General features: G+C 35.5%; 1 protein-coding gene across 4 annotated transcripts in view; it reads right to left on the bottom strand.

Moving 5' to 3' along the window:
• Nucleotides 1-15,699, bottom strand: part of LOC105204960 (DNA topoisomerase 3-beta-1) — a 67,170-nt gene that overhangs the window by 24,838 nt on the left and 26,633 nt on the right. For 3 of the 4 annotated variants that reach the window (XM_039449048.1, XM_011174243.3, XM_039449049.1), the window contains 3 exons: nucleotides 13,124-13,324; nucleotides 8,392-8,596; nucleotides 8,112-8,294 (listed from right to left, as the gene is read on the bottom strand). In XM_039449048.1, coding sequence (XP_039304982.1) covers nucleotides 8,112-8,294; nucleotides 8,392-8,596; nucleotides 13,124-13,324 — 589 coding nt within the window. The remainder of the gene's footprint in view (nucleotides 1-8,111; nucleotides 8,295-8,391; nucleotides 8,597-13,123; nucleotides 13,325-15,699) is intronic. The other variant, XM_039449050.1, reaches the window with a different exon arrangement.

The raw sequence follows: 15,699 nt of genomic DNA, 5'->3' as shown, positions 1-15,699 counted from the left end.
GGTTCTCCGCCTCATTGGTTATTTCGACACCAAATATGTCAGAACAGAACACTTTAAACAAGCGGACGCCTTATCAAGATAATTTCAAGAGGCTAGAACAGAATCTTCTGATTCAGAATTAGAGGAAGTAGTAGCTTCCTTGCAGCAGCAAGAAACGGAAATTCAACAAATAGCCTCAAAAATCAGCCCAAAGTTTATCTAAAACTCGGAAAGAGTTGCAATAAAAAACACAAAAGAATGAAATTTTAACCGAGGTTATTAATCGTTTACAAGTCGGATAGCAAAAGTCCGATATGAAAAACAAAGATCTGCTTCCTTAATATCGTCGTCGTCAATACTTAACGTAGTAGTCAAAACTTTTGTGTCTGACGATAAAATCGTTATTCCGCCCAGTCTTCGGCAAGCTGTTCTATGATAACTGCACATTGCACATCCAGGTATTCGTCGGATGGTATAGTTGACGTTATTTTTATTGACTTACGATGCATACTTAGATCAAGGATTTTGTCAAGAAATGCAAATATTGTGCAGAAACCGCTCCAAATCCTACGATAAAGCCAAAGTCACCGTGGAAACGTGTTCACATGAACTTCGCAGGTCCAATTGGACAATGGGTGCTATCACTGTCGATAAGTGCTATCACTGTCGATAGCCATTCAAAATTTACGGATGCTGAATGGTTTCCAACTATTACAGCAATAGCTACGTAAAAATATTTGCATCGTTTATTTGTAAGATATGGTCCACCAAAGGCTATAGTTTCTCATAATGGAACGCAGTTTATAGCAGAAGAATTTGCGCAACTCTGTAAGGACTTCAATATTGTACACTTACGCAACCCTCCAAGACATTCTCAATTCAATGGATTAGCAGAACAAATAATAAATATGCTGAAGTGCTCTTTAGATTTACAAGTTCCGTCGCAGAGTCCAATTAAATCACTTCCTGTATACGTATAATTACACACCATGTGAGGTGATGCTCCGGATCATAAATCTCCAGCAAAAATATTCTTTGGTCAAAAATTTCGTACGCCTTTAGAGATTTTCTACCCAAAAAGCAAATCAAAATGGAAACTATCTTATCAATAGGAGAAAATAAAGAACTAGTTTGACGCTCATCATGGAGCAAAAACTCGTAAATTTAGTCCAAGACAACTGGTGACAGTACAGCTGGCAAACGGCCGTCGCGTTCCTGGAAAGATCATTGACTGCAAAGGCTCTACAATAGCACAAGTCCGCATAAGTAATGGTATTATCAAACGGCATTTCAAACTAATCTGGGAGCGCGTCGTTTCCTCGGATGAAAGGAATGAAGCTGTAAACGAGGAGTTGTTGCCGGTAATACAAAATCCGGTAACAAATCCCTCATTGTCTCCTTTATCGTTCGAGGGGGCCAACATCACCTACAAGGATTTTTCCGCCCAGAAATCAACTATACTGCATTCCAGCCGATTCATAGACAGAGATCGCCCAGATTACAGGAAGCTGCAAGAAGTCCGCCGCTATGAGAAACGTCCTTCTTGATAGAGGAGTGTTGGGGCCCTTAGGGTCTCATGCAATGTGCCGCCCAGAGACAGGGATAAAGGTGGCGCGATTGTCAGGAGCGCCGGAAACGAGAGTACGTGCGTCTCGTGCGACCTTAGACTATTGTGTGACCTACACGAGCGAAGCGGAATTTATAGTATTCCAAGCCTTTTACTAACATACATATTTGTATCTACTCAGATTCATCACAAGTAAACAGTTCTTTCTGTAGTGATAAAATAATATATTAATCTGTACCCAAAAGACACAACAAACATGTTATGAACATTTTCATTAAAAATGTTTGGTTTGTCAATTAAATTAAAACTAGATGAGGTATTGTGGCAACAGTTTTGAAAAAATATACTAGGCAGCAAAATTATTGCAATACTCATTTATACCAAAATTTTCCACTTCAAATAATCATAACTTCGTTAAAAATTATTGTACTTGAAAAATTTTTTTTCATTTTAAATCTTAAAGTCTCTACTTTAAGATGCATTCAGTCCATTTTAAATTTTTGCTTTCCTCCTTCCGCTGTTTCTTTAAAAGTAAGGACGTGTTTTGTTTCCAAACATTTGCATAGTTTGACGCCCCCACGGGGTAGGATAAATTTTTTTACAAATGTCACAATAGACATTGTAAAATTTAGAGTTTTCCTTGCAAATTAATAAAAAAATCAGGTTTGTACAATTTTTTTTTTACAAGTTAGGATTTATTAAAATTATGTATGCATTTTTGTCAGCTACCGCTAGCATTACCCGGATTTCGATTTGTCTCATTGATGATGAGGCAATCTAGCTGATGTTATTCGTCTTTGACCTTGTCCTTTTTTTCGAAAATCCTCCAGTTTCTTGATAACAAGCCCAAACTCGCAAGATAGCGGATCGATGAACACCTATTTTCCTTGCAACTTTGATACAATCTTTCCAAAAGAGCAATGATTTGTGCACATTAAATCTTGTTGAAACTAGGCATTGTTACAACGTTTGCTTCTTGAGTGATACAGTAAAGAATAATTATACGCTTATATAAAGTTTTGATGCTTACAGTGCTTGCATAATTTAGATAAACGCTATGAAATGTAGCGATTTACATTGATTCCCATAAAAATTGTAAACACCAAAACTCTGTATAAGCGTAAGCTTATTCTTTACTGTATCACTCAAGAAACAAACGATAAAGTCGTAACAATGCCTAGTTTCAACAACATTCAATGTGCACAAATCATTGCTCTTTTGGAAAGATTGTATTAAAGTTATGTTGCAAAGAAAATAGCTGTTCATCAATCCGCTATCTTGCGAATTTGGGCTCGTTATCAAGAAACAGGTGGATCTCGTCAAAAAAGAGGGCTAGGTCAAAGACAAATAACGTCAGCTAGAGAAGATCGCCTCATCATCAATAAAATAAATCAAAATCCGGATAATGCTAGCAGTAGCTGACAAAAATGCATACATAATTTTGATAAATTATAACTCGTCAAAAAAAGTTGTACAAACTGTTGCGTCCGCGGATTCGCGAGGGTTGCGATCCCGGGACGTAGGTCTGGTTCGTTGGTTAGTTTTGGTTTTAAGGCAGCTGTCACCAGTCGCGGCTCCGAATCGTGTGATAACACGGCCGGATACGCGACAAATTCCTTGTATGGGAAGTAGGAGGTATTGTAGGGAGATATATTATTAGGTGATTTATGAGTAGGTTTAGGAAATGTAGTAGCGTTTTATTAACGCTACTGGAGTAGTAGCGTGCGTGCTCGAGCTTGGCGTGGGATTAAATGAATGACAGAGCGTGTAATGATTAAACTGAATATGTATATGTATTTTCGTGATTACGGAATAGTAGATGGTTACATATGGGGGCTGCGGGTAAAACGTCATCTTGCGAAAGAAGCGCTTTCTGCCGCCGGCGTACGCGCGGTGTGCCCTGCGTTTGCCCATACGTGCTTCGAGCGAGACATGATAGATTTAATATGGGTGAAGGATTGCCACGTTAATGCGTATATGAACAGGTAACTTACCGATCTTAACGCGAGAGAGAGAGAGAGCTCGGTATAGAAGATCTACGAAATTTAGTGAAATAGATTAGTGATCGAGTATATGTAACGAGTGACGAATCCGCTGGGTCGGAGTGGTTACCCGTTAGAACGCCTCCCTTAAAGGTGGGAATTATACGGGGAAAAGAGGGGACGATGAAAGCGTCGAGGAGTCGCGCTAGCGAATCTTCCTCGACGGGTTTGGGCATGGAAGAAGGACGGTGTCGAAGAGTCGCGTTAGCGAGTCTTCTTCGACGCCGCAGGAAAGAGAGAGAGAGAGAGAGGAGACGTCGAAGAGTCGCGTTAGCGAGTCTTCTTCGACGCCGGAGGAGAGGGAAGGAGGCAGAGAAACGAGTGAGGCCACACTCTAGCTGGTGCTAGGTGAGGTTCAACCCTCAGGATCTCTGGCGGAAAGGAGGGAGAGGAAAAGAGGCGATCCGACCGGGGCCACCCCGAAGACCAACGTCAGGAGTAAAGCCCTCCCGTCGCTGAGATCGTACCTGGAGGTCTGAATGTTGGTGGTCGCCGATGGCAGCGAATCTCACTCGACCAACAAGACTGATCTGAATTTCGAGCTCCGATTTCGCTCCTTATATAGGCAAGGATATGGGCAAGAGGTGTCGCGGGACGATTCCTCAGGTTCGCGGAAAATTCGGAGCGATAGTTTTTCGTAACGTGTGGCCCTTAGAAGCCCGCCCCGTTCCGCGACCGCGCGGCTTGCGCCTATATCGCGCGAGCGCTTGTAGACTTCTCCGGGGATCGCGACTCGCGGGGGCACCGCATACCAAGCCCCGACGCGAAATCCAGTGCCCAGGAAATTAATAGAATTTAATAGAATTTATATTGAGAGTGTGCGAGGCGATAGCGCCAAGCACATGCAATAGTTTTATGTATAAAAAGTTAAGGTTTAATTATCGTTCGTAGGAGATTGATTGATTCAAAATTGTTTGTCATTTTTATTGGCCGTGATTTTAAAGTTGTTTCGATCTGAGTTGCATGACACAGCAGTGGGAAGCGTCCATGAGTGGATCACGCTTAGATAATAATAAATTTGCCATTCTTAATATTTCGTATTAAATTGGAAAGATGAATAGAATTCCAACGCGCGGAGCTTGTCGGTATCAGAGGGGGCCGCGAGCCGAGGGGTCGGCGCGCACGATGTTTGTCTCGCGCCGATGGACGCTCGCGGGTGTTGCGCGTCGAGGGGCGGCACGAGGTAGCCAAGCCGTATGAAATTTGAAATCGAGCGATATCGACTGATGCGGGATTTATCTAATTGATCGGAGGATGTTTCCGGATTCTGATTGGGTTATTATTAGTACGGATGGCGCGGAAAAATGAAAATTTTCTCGCCAGACGTAACACAAACCTAATTTTTTTATCAATTTACAGAAAAAACTCCAAATTTTACAATGGCTATCGTGACATTTGCAAAAAAATTTTATTCTAGCCCGTGGAGTGCGTCAAAACTATGCAAATGTTTGAAAACAACATGTCCTTGCTTTTAAAGAAACAGCGGAAGGAAGAAATTCAAAATTGATCAAATGCACCTTAAAGTAGAGACGTTAAGCTTTAAAATAAAGAAAAAAAAACTTTCAAGTACAATAATTTTTAACAAAGTTATGATTATTTAAAGTTGTTCAAAATTTTGGTATAAATGAGTGTTGCAATAATTTTGTTGCCTTGTGTATATTAAAATTAAAAAAAAAAACTTATTTAAAGCTTCAAATTTATTTACAGCAATGCAAAATTTATTTAAAATTTTGTAAACTATTTATACATTAATAAAAACTTTTACAAGTCTCTTACCTTTAATTTATTCTCTTTATAAAGATTCAAACTAATAAAATATGTTAAAAACAATAATTAAAGTTTTAAAATCCAAAAGCGAGAAATATCCTTTTAATGAGCTGGAAACATTAGTTTAACCGATCGAATTGACTATGTGCATACAACATGATTATTGTAGTAATTAATATCTACAAATTACTATATCGGTAAATCGATAACGCACGCACATATGAGTATACAATTTTTTAGATAAATTTACTTTTAAACTAAAACACTTGCTCATTTTTAAAAACAATATTGTTTCTTCATTCTAACTAGGAATTGTGCTTGTTTACGTACAAAATACAAAACTTTTACGTAAAACAAATATCATGATGCCAGACGTCAATAACAAAACTGTAATTTTACAATATTTCTTCATTTTCGATATAAAATTGTTGACTCTACTATACATTATTTTTTATACTTTAATTGTGAAAGAAGGATTTATAATATGTCAATAGAAAAATTATATTTTTGTATGAAAAATATCGCGTTTAATCGGTAAAACATATTCTCTTAAGAAGATATTAAAGTGACAGAATTACCGATATTACAAGTTCAAATTTTTTTCGAGTTAGCTTTATAAAATTAAAAACTCTTTGTAACGACCGTACTTCGCGCACGGACGGTTGGCGGTGCGGGAACGGGCGCAAAAGGTCGCCTGGAGGAATTAGACGTGTTTTAAGTTGGCAGATACAAATATGTTTATTTCACGCGGTTATTCTTACATAAATTCGGTACATTTACGGTTGTGGTTACTAGTTCGCAGTACTATTAGCGGTACGAAGATCCGGAAATTCGGAGATGCGATCAGGCGGTGATCGAACGCGGATCTCAATTAGCCATATAGACGCGCGGACGGACGTGACACAGAAATTCGGAACATATATATATATATATATATATATATATATATACAGGCTTGGTATACGCGGTACGGGAATCTATTTACACAGGCTTCGTCGAGCGCACCTGTCGCGCGAGACGCAATTCGCGGAATTGTGTCGAGTGTTTTTCTCCGAATCGCGGCGGCTTTGCTATTGTGGCCGTGACGCTCGTGTGAGACGTGGTGCGTGGTGCGGTGAGTGCGTACACAGATCCGTGCGTTGTTGTCGGTTCGTCGCGCGGCCCGTCGCGAGGCGGTTAATACCGCGAGTAATCGCCGGAGGACACCCCCTCACGGCAAGTGCGCTTGGTGGAGGCACCGTACCCCCGTACGTGAGGTGGCGTCGGACTCGGGATGCTTATCGGATGGAAGTCGCCTTCATGTCAAGTGATTTGACAGGGCCCAAGTTCTTCTTGAGCCCTGGTCGACGAGTCTGGAAACGGAGCTAGGATCGGAGGCGGAAGCGGTTCCTAGCTAAGTGTCTTAACGGAGACCGAGGCACTCGATCTCGATGGCAACCTAGGACTTCTAGTCGGCGGACCGGCCAGAAGGGTAAGGTCCCTACCTCCGGCGAACGTCGCCTTATATACCCGAGAATCGAGGCGAGGGGATGTGCGGCGCGTTACGGCAGAGCGGTCCGGCGGCAGCATCCCCGCCACTCGATTTCGGGTCTCTCGCTTCGGACCACGTGCGTAGAGCGTGGCTGCGGACGGCGCGGGAACGAGAGCGCGTGCGCGCGAAGACGAGAGCACGGGAGCAATCGCTCATTCGCTCTGATGTTGTACAATTTATTAGGCGCTATGCGCCGCTAATTGCCGTCCGGCGGATGTTCGGCCGGACGGTTTGGACGGTTAGGCAGTTCGGGGGGGGATCGGAAGGCGGTTCGTTACATCTTTCACATATTTAAAGTATACATACAAAAATAAAACTCAACTTGAGCTTAAAAATGAAAAAAAATTTTAAATTATACAGGGTGTTCAAAAAGTTCCAGGACGTTGAAATATCTCGAAAACTAAACATTTTGGGAAAAAATGTTTCAGATAAAAGTTGTAGGATTTCTGCGACTTTCAAACGTCATAACTCGGAAAGTACTTAACACAAATAAACTTATTTATAGTGTTTTGGAAAACTCTCAAAATCGACTATAAAAAAATGCAATAAAAGATATAATGTTAGAGTATCGGTAGATCCCTAATTAAAAGGTATTGGTACTTCCCTAACATTCTATATTTTTTATTGCATTTTCTTGTATTCAATTTCAAAAGCTTTCCAAAATACTATAAATAAGTTTATTTTTGTTAAGTACTTTCCAAGTTATATCGCTTGAAAGTTACAGTGCACTGTAGCTTTCAAGCCTCACAACTCGGAAAATACTCAACAAAAATAAACTTTCTTTTAGTGTTTTGGAAAGCTCTTGACACCAGCTATTAGATTCTGGAATTAAAAATAGGGTGTTCCATTTAAAAAAATTAATGTGATTTTGATCTGACCTTGGCGACGCCATCCAAGCTCACTGATACAATCGGTAAAATAGATCTTTTGAAACCCTACAACTTTTATCTAAAACACTTTTTCCTAAAATGCTTAATTTACAAAATATTTCCGTTCCGGAACTTTTTGGACACCCTGTATATGATCTGTGTATAATTTTTCGTTCTTAAGTTAAATCTCCTGGATTATATTTTTAATCGTATTTTAAATACATGAGTTTTTAATCTTTTACATCCAATTTGAAGAAAATTTAAACCTAATAATATCGGTAATTCCATCACTATAGGATCTCTTAAAAACAAGGGTAAAGAAAAATTAATATGAATATAATAAAAATATTTTTTACCTCTTGAATGTTTACTTTCTCATCGGGTGTAAATTTCGGCAGAGTATCACTACTACCAAGTGCCTGCCAAGTGAGAATACTCGTGTAACCAGGACTTAACAGGCTATGACCAGTAGTTGTGAATATTTCCATGCCTATCTCAAATTTTACTGTGGTACTCAAATATCTACAATCCCGTGCCAGCTACGATTCAAAATAGAGGAAGAGAAAAAGAAATATATATATAATGCAAATTGATAGAACTACTTTAAAGTTTTATAAATATCTTAATATTGCATACCGTAGCGATGAAATGTCGCGTTATATAATCGTACAATCTCCACGAATCGCCGTCGAGCTCGTTTCTGGTTGCATGTTTCATAGGTGTTATAGGTGGATGATCGCCCGCGTCATGGCCTTTTTTTGGTCTGTTGATTCCAGTCCCTATTATCTGACGAACTTCCTCGCCCCATTCCGGGCTATTTTGCTGTTGTTTTAGCGTTGAACTTGAAATAAAATAAAATAATTGTATTGTCAAATATCACATGACGTGTGCATTAAGCAATTTATACATGTACAAACAAAATAACTATTAGATGGGGTTGGGTAATAACTAGTTAAAAGGTTAAATAATAAAATAAAAAATTGGTAACATTTAATTTAACTTACAAAGAGAACTCACTAAATGGGAAATATAAATCGTAACCAAAACTGTAATAGTTTGTAGAAGAAGGTCTTCCAAGTACACACATAAACCTTCACCTCCAGAACAAAAAAAAGATACCGAAATACAACATAAAATTTATTAAATGTAGATACCTAATCAACTATTTAACAATAATTAATAAAAAAAAGATTTTGATGTCCATTGTAAATTGTTATAAATCAACGCGGTAAGACCAAAATTTTGAAACAGTGATAATATAGAAATTGAAAATAATATTATATTTGATTTAATGAGACATCAAAAAGCATCAAAAGATTACTACATTTTTAGTGTACTCAAGGTTTCCTCTGGCGAGTTGTCCTTGTTAGTTATTATAATTTCAACAAAATTAATTTTTGTTCCTAAGTTATAAAGAACCCCGCACGATTTATATAAGAAAAAAAACGTTTTTAGTTGATTTGCTTAACTTTTTTTATATGTTGTAGTATTTGCATTTCTAATAAAAAACCGCAATTTTTAGAACATTTTTATGTCTAGTTTCGGAATTAAAAATATTTGAAAGTTTCTTTCATGATATTGGCTCATACAAGGTGTGGCAGAAAGGTAATAAAACTGATTTTTTTTGCAATAATTTTATTTTATTTTTATACATCAATGTTATCCCTCTCAAAGTAGTTAGCTTGAGCAGCTATACATCGGCGAAGGCGTTGTTTCCTGTCTTCGTAAAACTGCTAGAAGACTTCAACTAGAATCACCTTCAGCTCCTCGGTTACGCTCCTTTGGTTATCGATAATACCAAGATGACGTCCTTTTATGTGGTTTTTTATCTTGGGAACAAAGTCACAGTTTTCAAAATCCCCCTTTCCCCCTTTTCTGTAGTTTCTCAGTTCCCTATTCGCCGAATCTCAGTCCGTGTGACTTTTTTGTTCCCCAAGATAAAAAAAAACCACTTAAAAGGACGTTATCTTGGGACTATCGATAACTAAAGGAGCGTAACCGAGAAGCTAAAGGTGATTCCAGTTTAGGTCTTCCAGCAGTACTACAAAGACCGAAAACAACGCCTCCGCCGATGTATAACTGCTTAAGGAAACTACTTTGTGAGAGATAACATTGATGTATAAAAATAAAGTAAAATTGTTGCAAAAAAAAATCAGACTCATTATTTTTCTGTCACACCTTGTATGTATACCTACACTAGTTTGAGCTTGTATGTTTATTCACATATGTTTATCGGTACGTATAAGTATCCGTGGATAACTACGTGTGCGTGCACACGTGGTCGTGTTTGTGTGCGTGCGGGCGTGTGTATGCGCGTTCATGTGTGTCAATAGAGATAAAGATCCCACGGTTTGTCATTCCCGTAGTATTTAATGACTGTAAACTCTCTCAGCATGTGCATATTGTGCGTGCGTGCGTGCATGTGTGCGCGCGTGTGTGTGTGTGTGTGTGTGTGGAATTAACGAATCATGAGATCCTTATCTCTACTGAACACACACACACACACACACACACACACACACACACACACACACACATACATACGCCGTGCACGCACATACAATACGCACACGCAGAGAGGGTTTGAAGTCATTAAATACTATGGAAATGACGAACCATAAGGTCCTTATCTCTGCTGCACACATCTTCCGTGCGCACACGTACACTCCCGCGTGTGCACGCACACGTAATTATCCACGGACATTCATATGCACTGATAAACATATATGAGTAAGCATACAAACTCAAACTAGTGTAGGTATACATATGAGCCGATATCATGAAAGAGACCTTCAAATATTTTTAATTCCAAAACTAGACATAGAAATGTTCTAAAAATTGAGATTTTTTATTAAGAATACATAGTACTACACATATAAAAAATTCAAGTAAATCAACTAAAAACTCTTTTTTTTCATATAAATCATGCGGGGTCCTTTACCTGTCTTAAAATTCAAAAGAAAAAAGTTATAAAGAGAAAAAATAATTCTTATACGTAAAAAACATATTTCTTTATCTCACATAAACTTAATTTGTCAACAAAATAATTTATTTATATTGAAAGTCATATTGTAATTGTTTAATTATTTAAAATAATCTAATTTTAGAAAATTATAACATTATAATTTATAATATAAAATATATAGTATAATATATAATATAAAATAATTTATTTATATTGAAAACTTTTAATTTAACTTTAGTTAATTTAATCTTGATATAATTTTTTAAATTGCTTTTGTTTAAGCGACATTTAACGTAACTAAATTAATAACAATGATAAAAGAGTTAACAAACCAAGCAAGACAGTTGTTACTGATGTAAATAAATTTTAATTTACAAGTAATATGTTTCAATCTACAAGATGGTCATCTTTAGTAAATATAACATGAAATACAATTAATTCAAATGGTGAAAATTTTAACAATTGTAACGCATTAATGATCGGTACTTAACGATCCTATGAACAGCTATCCTTACATACAGTTAAAATAGCACATAAAAACAGGAAATTATTTTTCATGAGATCCATCCATTTTCATATGTCGTTAACATGTAATGTCCTCGTAGTTTTAATTCTTAAGTGGGCGCACCGCAGCACTGGTGCCACAAAATTTGTTTTTCTAAAAAATCATTGGTCATATATTTCTTTCTTCTATTAGCGACCTTCTGTATACCTCATTCAAAAATTTACATGTGTATCATATAAATATTATTTAGAAAGCATAAAAGTTATAAGTAGAGAGGGAAGAGTAAATATAGAAACAAACAATAAGAAAAAGAATACATATGTATAATTGTTAAGCGAGAGAAATTGAGTCGAGAATGAAGAGATACGCTTTTGGAAGTATATCTGCTTGTTGAAACTAAAGCTTTGTTTCCCAATGTGGACTATGTCCAAAATAGAACTTTATCCCAATCAAACTCATTGTTATATTCAATCTAATGAGTGAAAATTATATTAGATCTATTTTTCTTGTAAATGTTCAAAAAATGCTTATGCATATTTGCCTTAAGCTGCTTTTTAATTTCACCAACATTCATAACGTCGCAGTCAGTGCAACTAATTTTATATACGATATCACAACGTGACAATTGATTCATATAATCTTGCCTGTTGTATAAATTCTTTTAATGTATTATGTAAATTCTTTTAATGTAAATTCTAAAAGCTATTAAGAAATCAAACTTGTTAGGCATTAGTATAAAATTTTGAGTGCAATACGTGAGCAGATATTAACCAATTAAAAAAATTTTTTTGCTCCAAATTCGTATTCACAAATAGCAACTTTTCCGCTATTTACCACGTGAATCAGAAAATTTCCTATTTTTCACCCCACTTTATGTATATACTTATATCAGCAACAACTATTTTGCGCAGCTTGTTAGTCCTTTTAGCACTGTTATTAACCCTTAAACACACCAATCCTGTAAAATACGGAAACACATTTTCGGGTCTGAGAGACTTTTCCAACTTTGAAAAGCTATAACTTTGATTAAAATCAATATTTTTTAACAATTTTTTTTTTAAATGAAAGTTCAGAATCTCAGGAGTGTGACTGCGCAATCGGCATTGCCGAAAAATAATTTATTGTGAAGTTATAAAGAAAAAACCATTAAGCAAAAATGAGAAATTGGTCAAAAATTAACTTTTCCTTCAAAAAATTATATCTTTGCAACAAAAAACTTTTAAGGACTTTCAAATACGGCGTTTTAAAGCTAAAGATTCATACTTTAAAAAAAAAATTATATCATTGTCATTTCTATTAAAAAATGTACTTATGTAACAAGACAAATACAAGGTATTTTTGATTAAATCCTGTCTAAAATTAAAAATTGTTTGTGTTTCATGATATATTTCGGAAAAACTCCCTTTTCTAGAGCATTCTATAGTATTCTAACTTTAGACAGAGTATATGCAAGTAACATCCGCGAATCGACCTGTTTGAACGTATTTTGTCCAGCTTTTTTATGTAAAATATTCACAAAAATAGTTTCACTTACACACTATATGAATCACATTGACCCTAACAAAACTTTGCTGCCGTGCCGTTCAAATTCTAGTTGACCAAAAAAGTTGATCAACCATATCAATCGAAAAAAAAGATTTCAAACTTTTTTACATCTTGGTCCGAACCTCCTATCCCATTCCGTCTTTACACAGCAAGCGTTCAAAACTTTATATGGGGTCTCTCAGACCCATTTACGTGTTTAAGGGTTAATTTTTAAATCTACATACCTGTAATTAATATTGTTAATTTTTTATCTCTAGCTAAATTGATTCTATAAGCCATTAAGAGTAAATTAATTAAAAAAAAAATATCTTTTTCAACCCTACTATTAGATAAATAATTTGCAGGAATCTTACAGCAGATCAAAATTTTCAGGATATGAAGTTGTCTCCGTCCGAGGATAACTTATGTATCCTTGAGTATAGAGTCTTTCTGCAATTTGCATAGCGTGTTGTGGACCCATTCCTAAACCAGAACTCGCGACTCTCATCAACTCCACTGTATTTAATGCTATAGGTCGAGATTTGGACTTTTCCGTACTTTGTACGCTGACTACACTATACACAGATTTATTTCAAATGATGTAATCTTTCTAACATACTAAGATTCTGAATTATATATGAAACTGCTTATCTTTTAGGAAACACAGTCGATACTTTTGGTACAAATAAACATATATCGTTTTCTACTTACAATTTGATTCAAACTAAATCGATATTTTTCGACCTTATTCGGAAGGAAAGTTGGAATGTGTTTTTGATCAATTAACAATATTAGAACACATCCGTAAACCAGCTTCAAATATTGACCCTTTTATGTAACGATAACGAGTTAAAAAGCAATTCTCGTTATTATTACCCGTTACTAATTTTAAAAAGTAACACGTTACTGTTACCATTATTTGAAAAGTAACGATTCATTACTTTTGTTATGGTAAGTTGTTAGATTTTAAAAGCACATTATTTGATAATTAATGTTAAAAGTAATAATACATATTAAAACTTGACATTTTCCAGGCTATTCTGTACATAGAGCAAGCTTTTCTTCATTAAGATTCTTGTCTACTTGCCACGGCCATATTGAAGTCGTGACGTCATAAGCAACAAATGGGCAAATTTTTTAATTCATCAAGCGATCAATCGCATTAGGCGCAAATGCAACTTTGTTCTATAAAAGCTGCATTTGCGCATAATGCAATTAATCAGGCAATAAATTAAAAAACTCGCCCAATCACACATAAATGTTTTTGATGTGGCATTTGTAAATAAAGAGAATTTGAATAAAACAAAATAACAAAATCGCTTTAAAATACCTGTAAAAATGGACCATGACTATTCTTTTTCTGCCTAATAGTAAATAGTCGTAAAAAGAACTTAAAGTAAAGCTTATTCAGACAGGAAATATACATGGATAGTTATTGAAAGGAGTGAAAAATATGCTTTTATGTATAAAATTCATAGAAACTTTACTTGCAATCCATGTTTACGAATTTAGTAAATACGAGAGAAATCACAATAAAACAATTTTCACAATAAAACACATAATAACAAAATGACATACACAATAAAATTTAATCGTTAATCTGTAAAGTTCTACGCCTGTTAGTTTTGATTTTGTCCGCAATGATACATCGATACACCAACGCGGAGTACTCAACTGAGGCGCCAGGAGCCTTAGACTTATTTAATAATTTATTTAATTAATTTTTTTAGTACACACATTTTTACTAGAATTTAGAGTAAACATTTTTTTAAACATTAACCATTTGCGTCACAGTGTAACTCTGGAAGCTACACTTACCATCCAAATTCATTTTATCAATAAATTGTTTCACGTATTTCTTTAGCATGACATTGCCCCTGGGTGGGGTGTTATTTTTCGCAATAAATTTCTTACAGTTTTTTCAGGGGGGAATGGGTATATAGATGCAAATCAACATCAATTATTATATTAAATTAATTAATTTAATAAAAATAGTGATATTACTAATTCTTATTCGACATGCTGTGTTATGACCGGAAAAAATTCGGCGCACATTCTGGTTGAATTCAAAGAAGTATATAAAATCACACGAATAAATATAGGCACTAAGATCTAGCTGCGACCAAAGAAGGCTTTCTTACTATCATTGTGTTGTTACACTATCTGTCCAAAAACATATTTGTAATTTTAATAAATTAAGTTTTAGAATCATTTTAATAAGTTTTAGAATTTTTAATAAATAATTTGTTATTAATAAATATATACTGAAATATTGTCATTTTCAGAAATTAAATTCATTTGCATAAAATTTTGCAAATAAATTAAAACCTATACTTCAAAATCACTATCTGGGATTTCTGAAGTCGCTGATTACGAATCCAATGTCAAAAATTCAAAATGGTGGCTTTAATATAGGACAAAGTTATCAAAACCAATCAAATGCGCTTGAAACTTGCTATTTAGATGTTTTCAAAATATCTGATTACAAATTCAATATCAAAAATACACAAATCAAAATGCCAGATGTAATGTAGCGGACCAATGTAATTTTCAAAGTTTAAAGCAAATTCAATTTATTTTGAAAATTCTGTCCTCCATATTAGATCCACTACGTTTAATTTTTTATTTTTAAAATTGAATTCCTAATTAATAACCTCCAAAACTCTTGAGTAACATGTTTCAAGCAAATTTAGTTAATTTTGAAAATTCCGTTTACCATATTGGATCCGCTATTTTGAATTTTATATTTTTCAAACTAGATTCAAACTCGATCCAAAACAAGACTCACAAAATTATATTTATTAAAAAAAGATATCACAAAGAGCTAACGTTATTGTTAAGACGCCTGACTCCTCATCCAAGAACGACAGCAACATTCCCTCGCGGACAAAATTAGAACTAATACACGTGAAACGTGATAGATTGATGATGAGATGTTGTCGTGCATGTC

This window comes from Solenopsis invicta, chromosome 5 (assembly GCF_016802725.1).
Source record: "Solenopsis invicta isolate M01_SB chromosome 5, UNIL_Sinv_3.0, whole genome shotgun sequence".
Taxonomy (NCBI): domain Eukaryota; kingdom Metazoa; phylum Arthropoda; class Insecta; order Hymenoptera; family Formicidae; genus Solenopsis; species Solenopsis invicta.
Note: the sequence above shows the minus strand (reverse complement) of the source record. Positions and strands in the feature narration are given on the sequence as shown.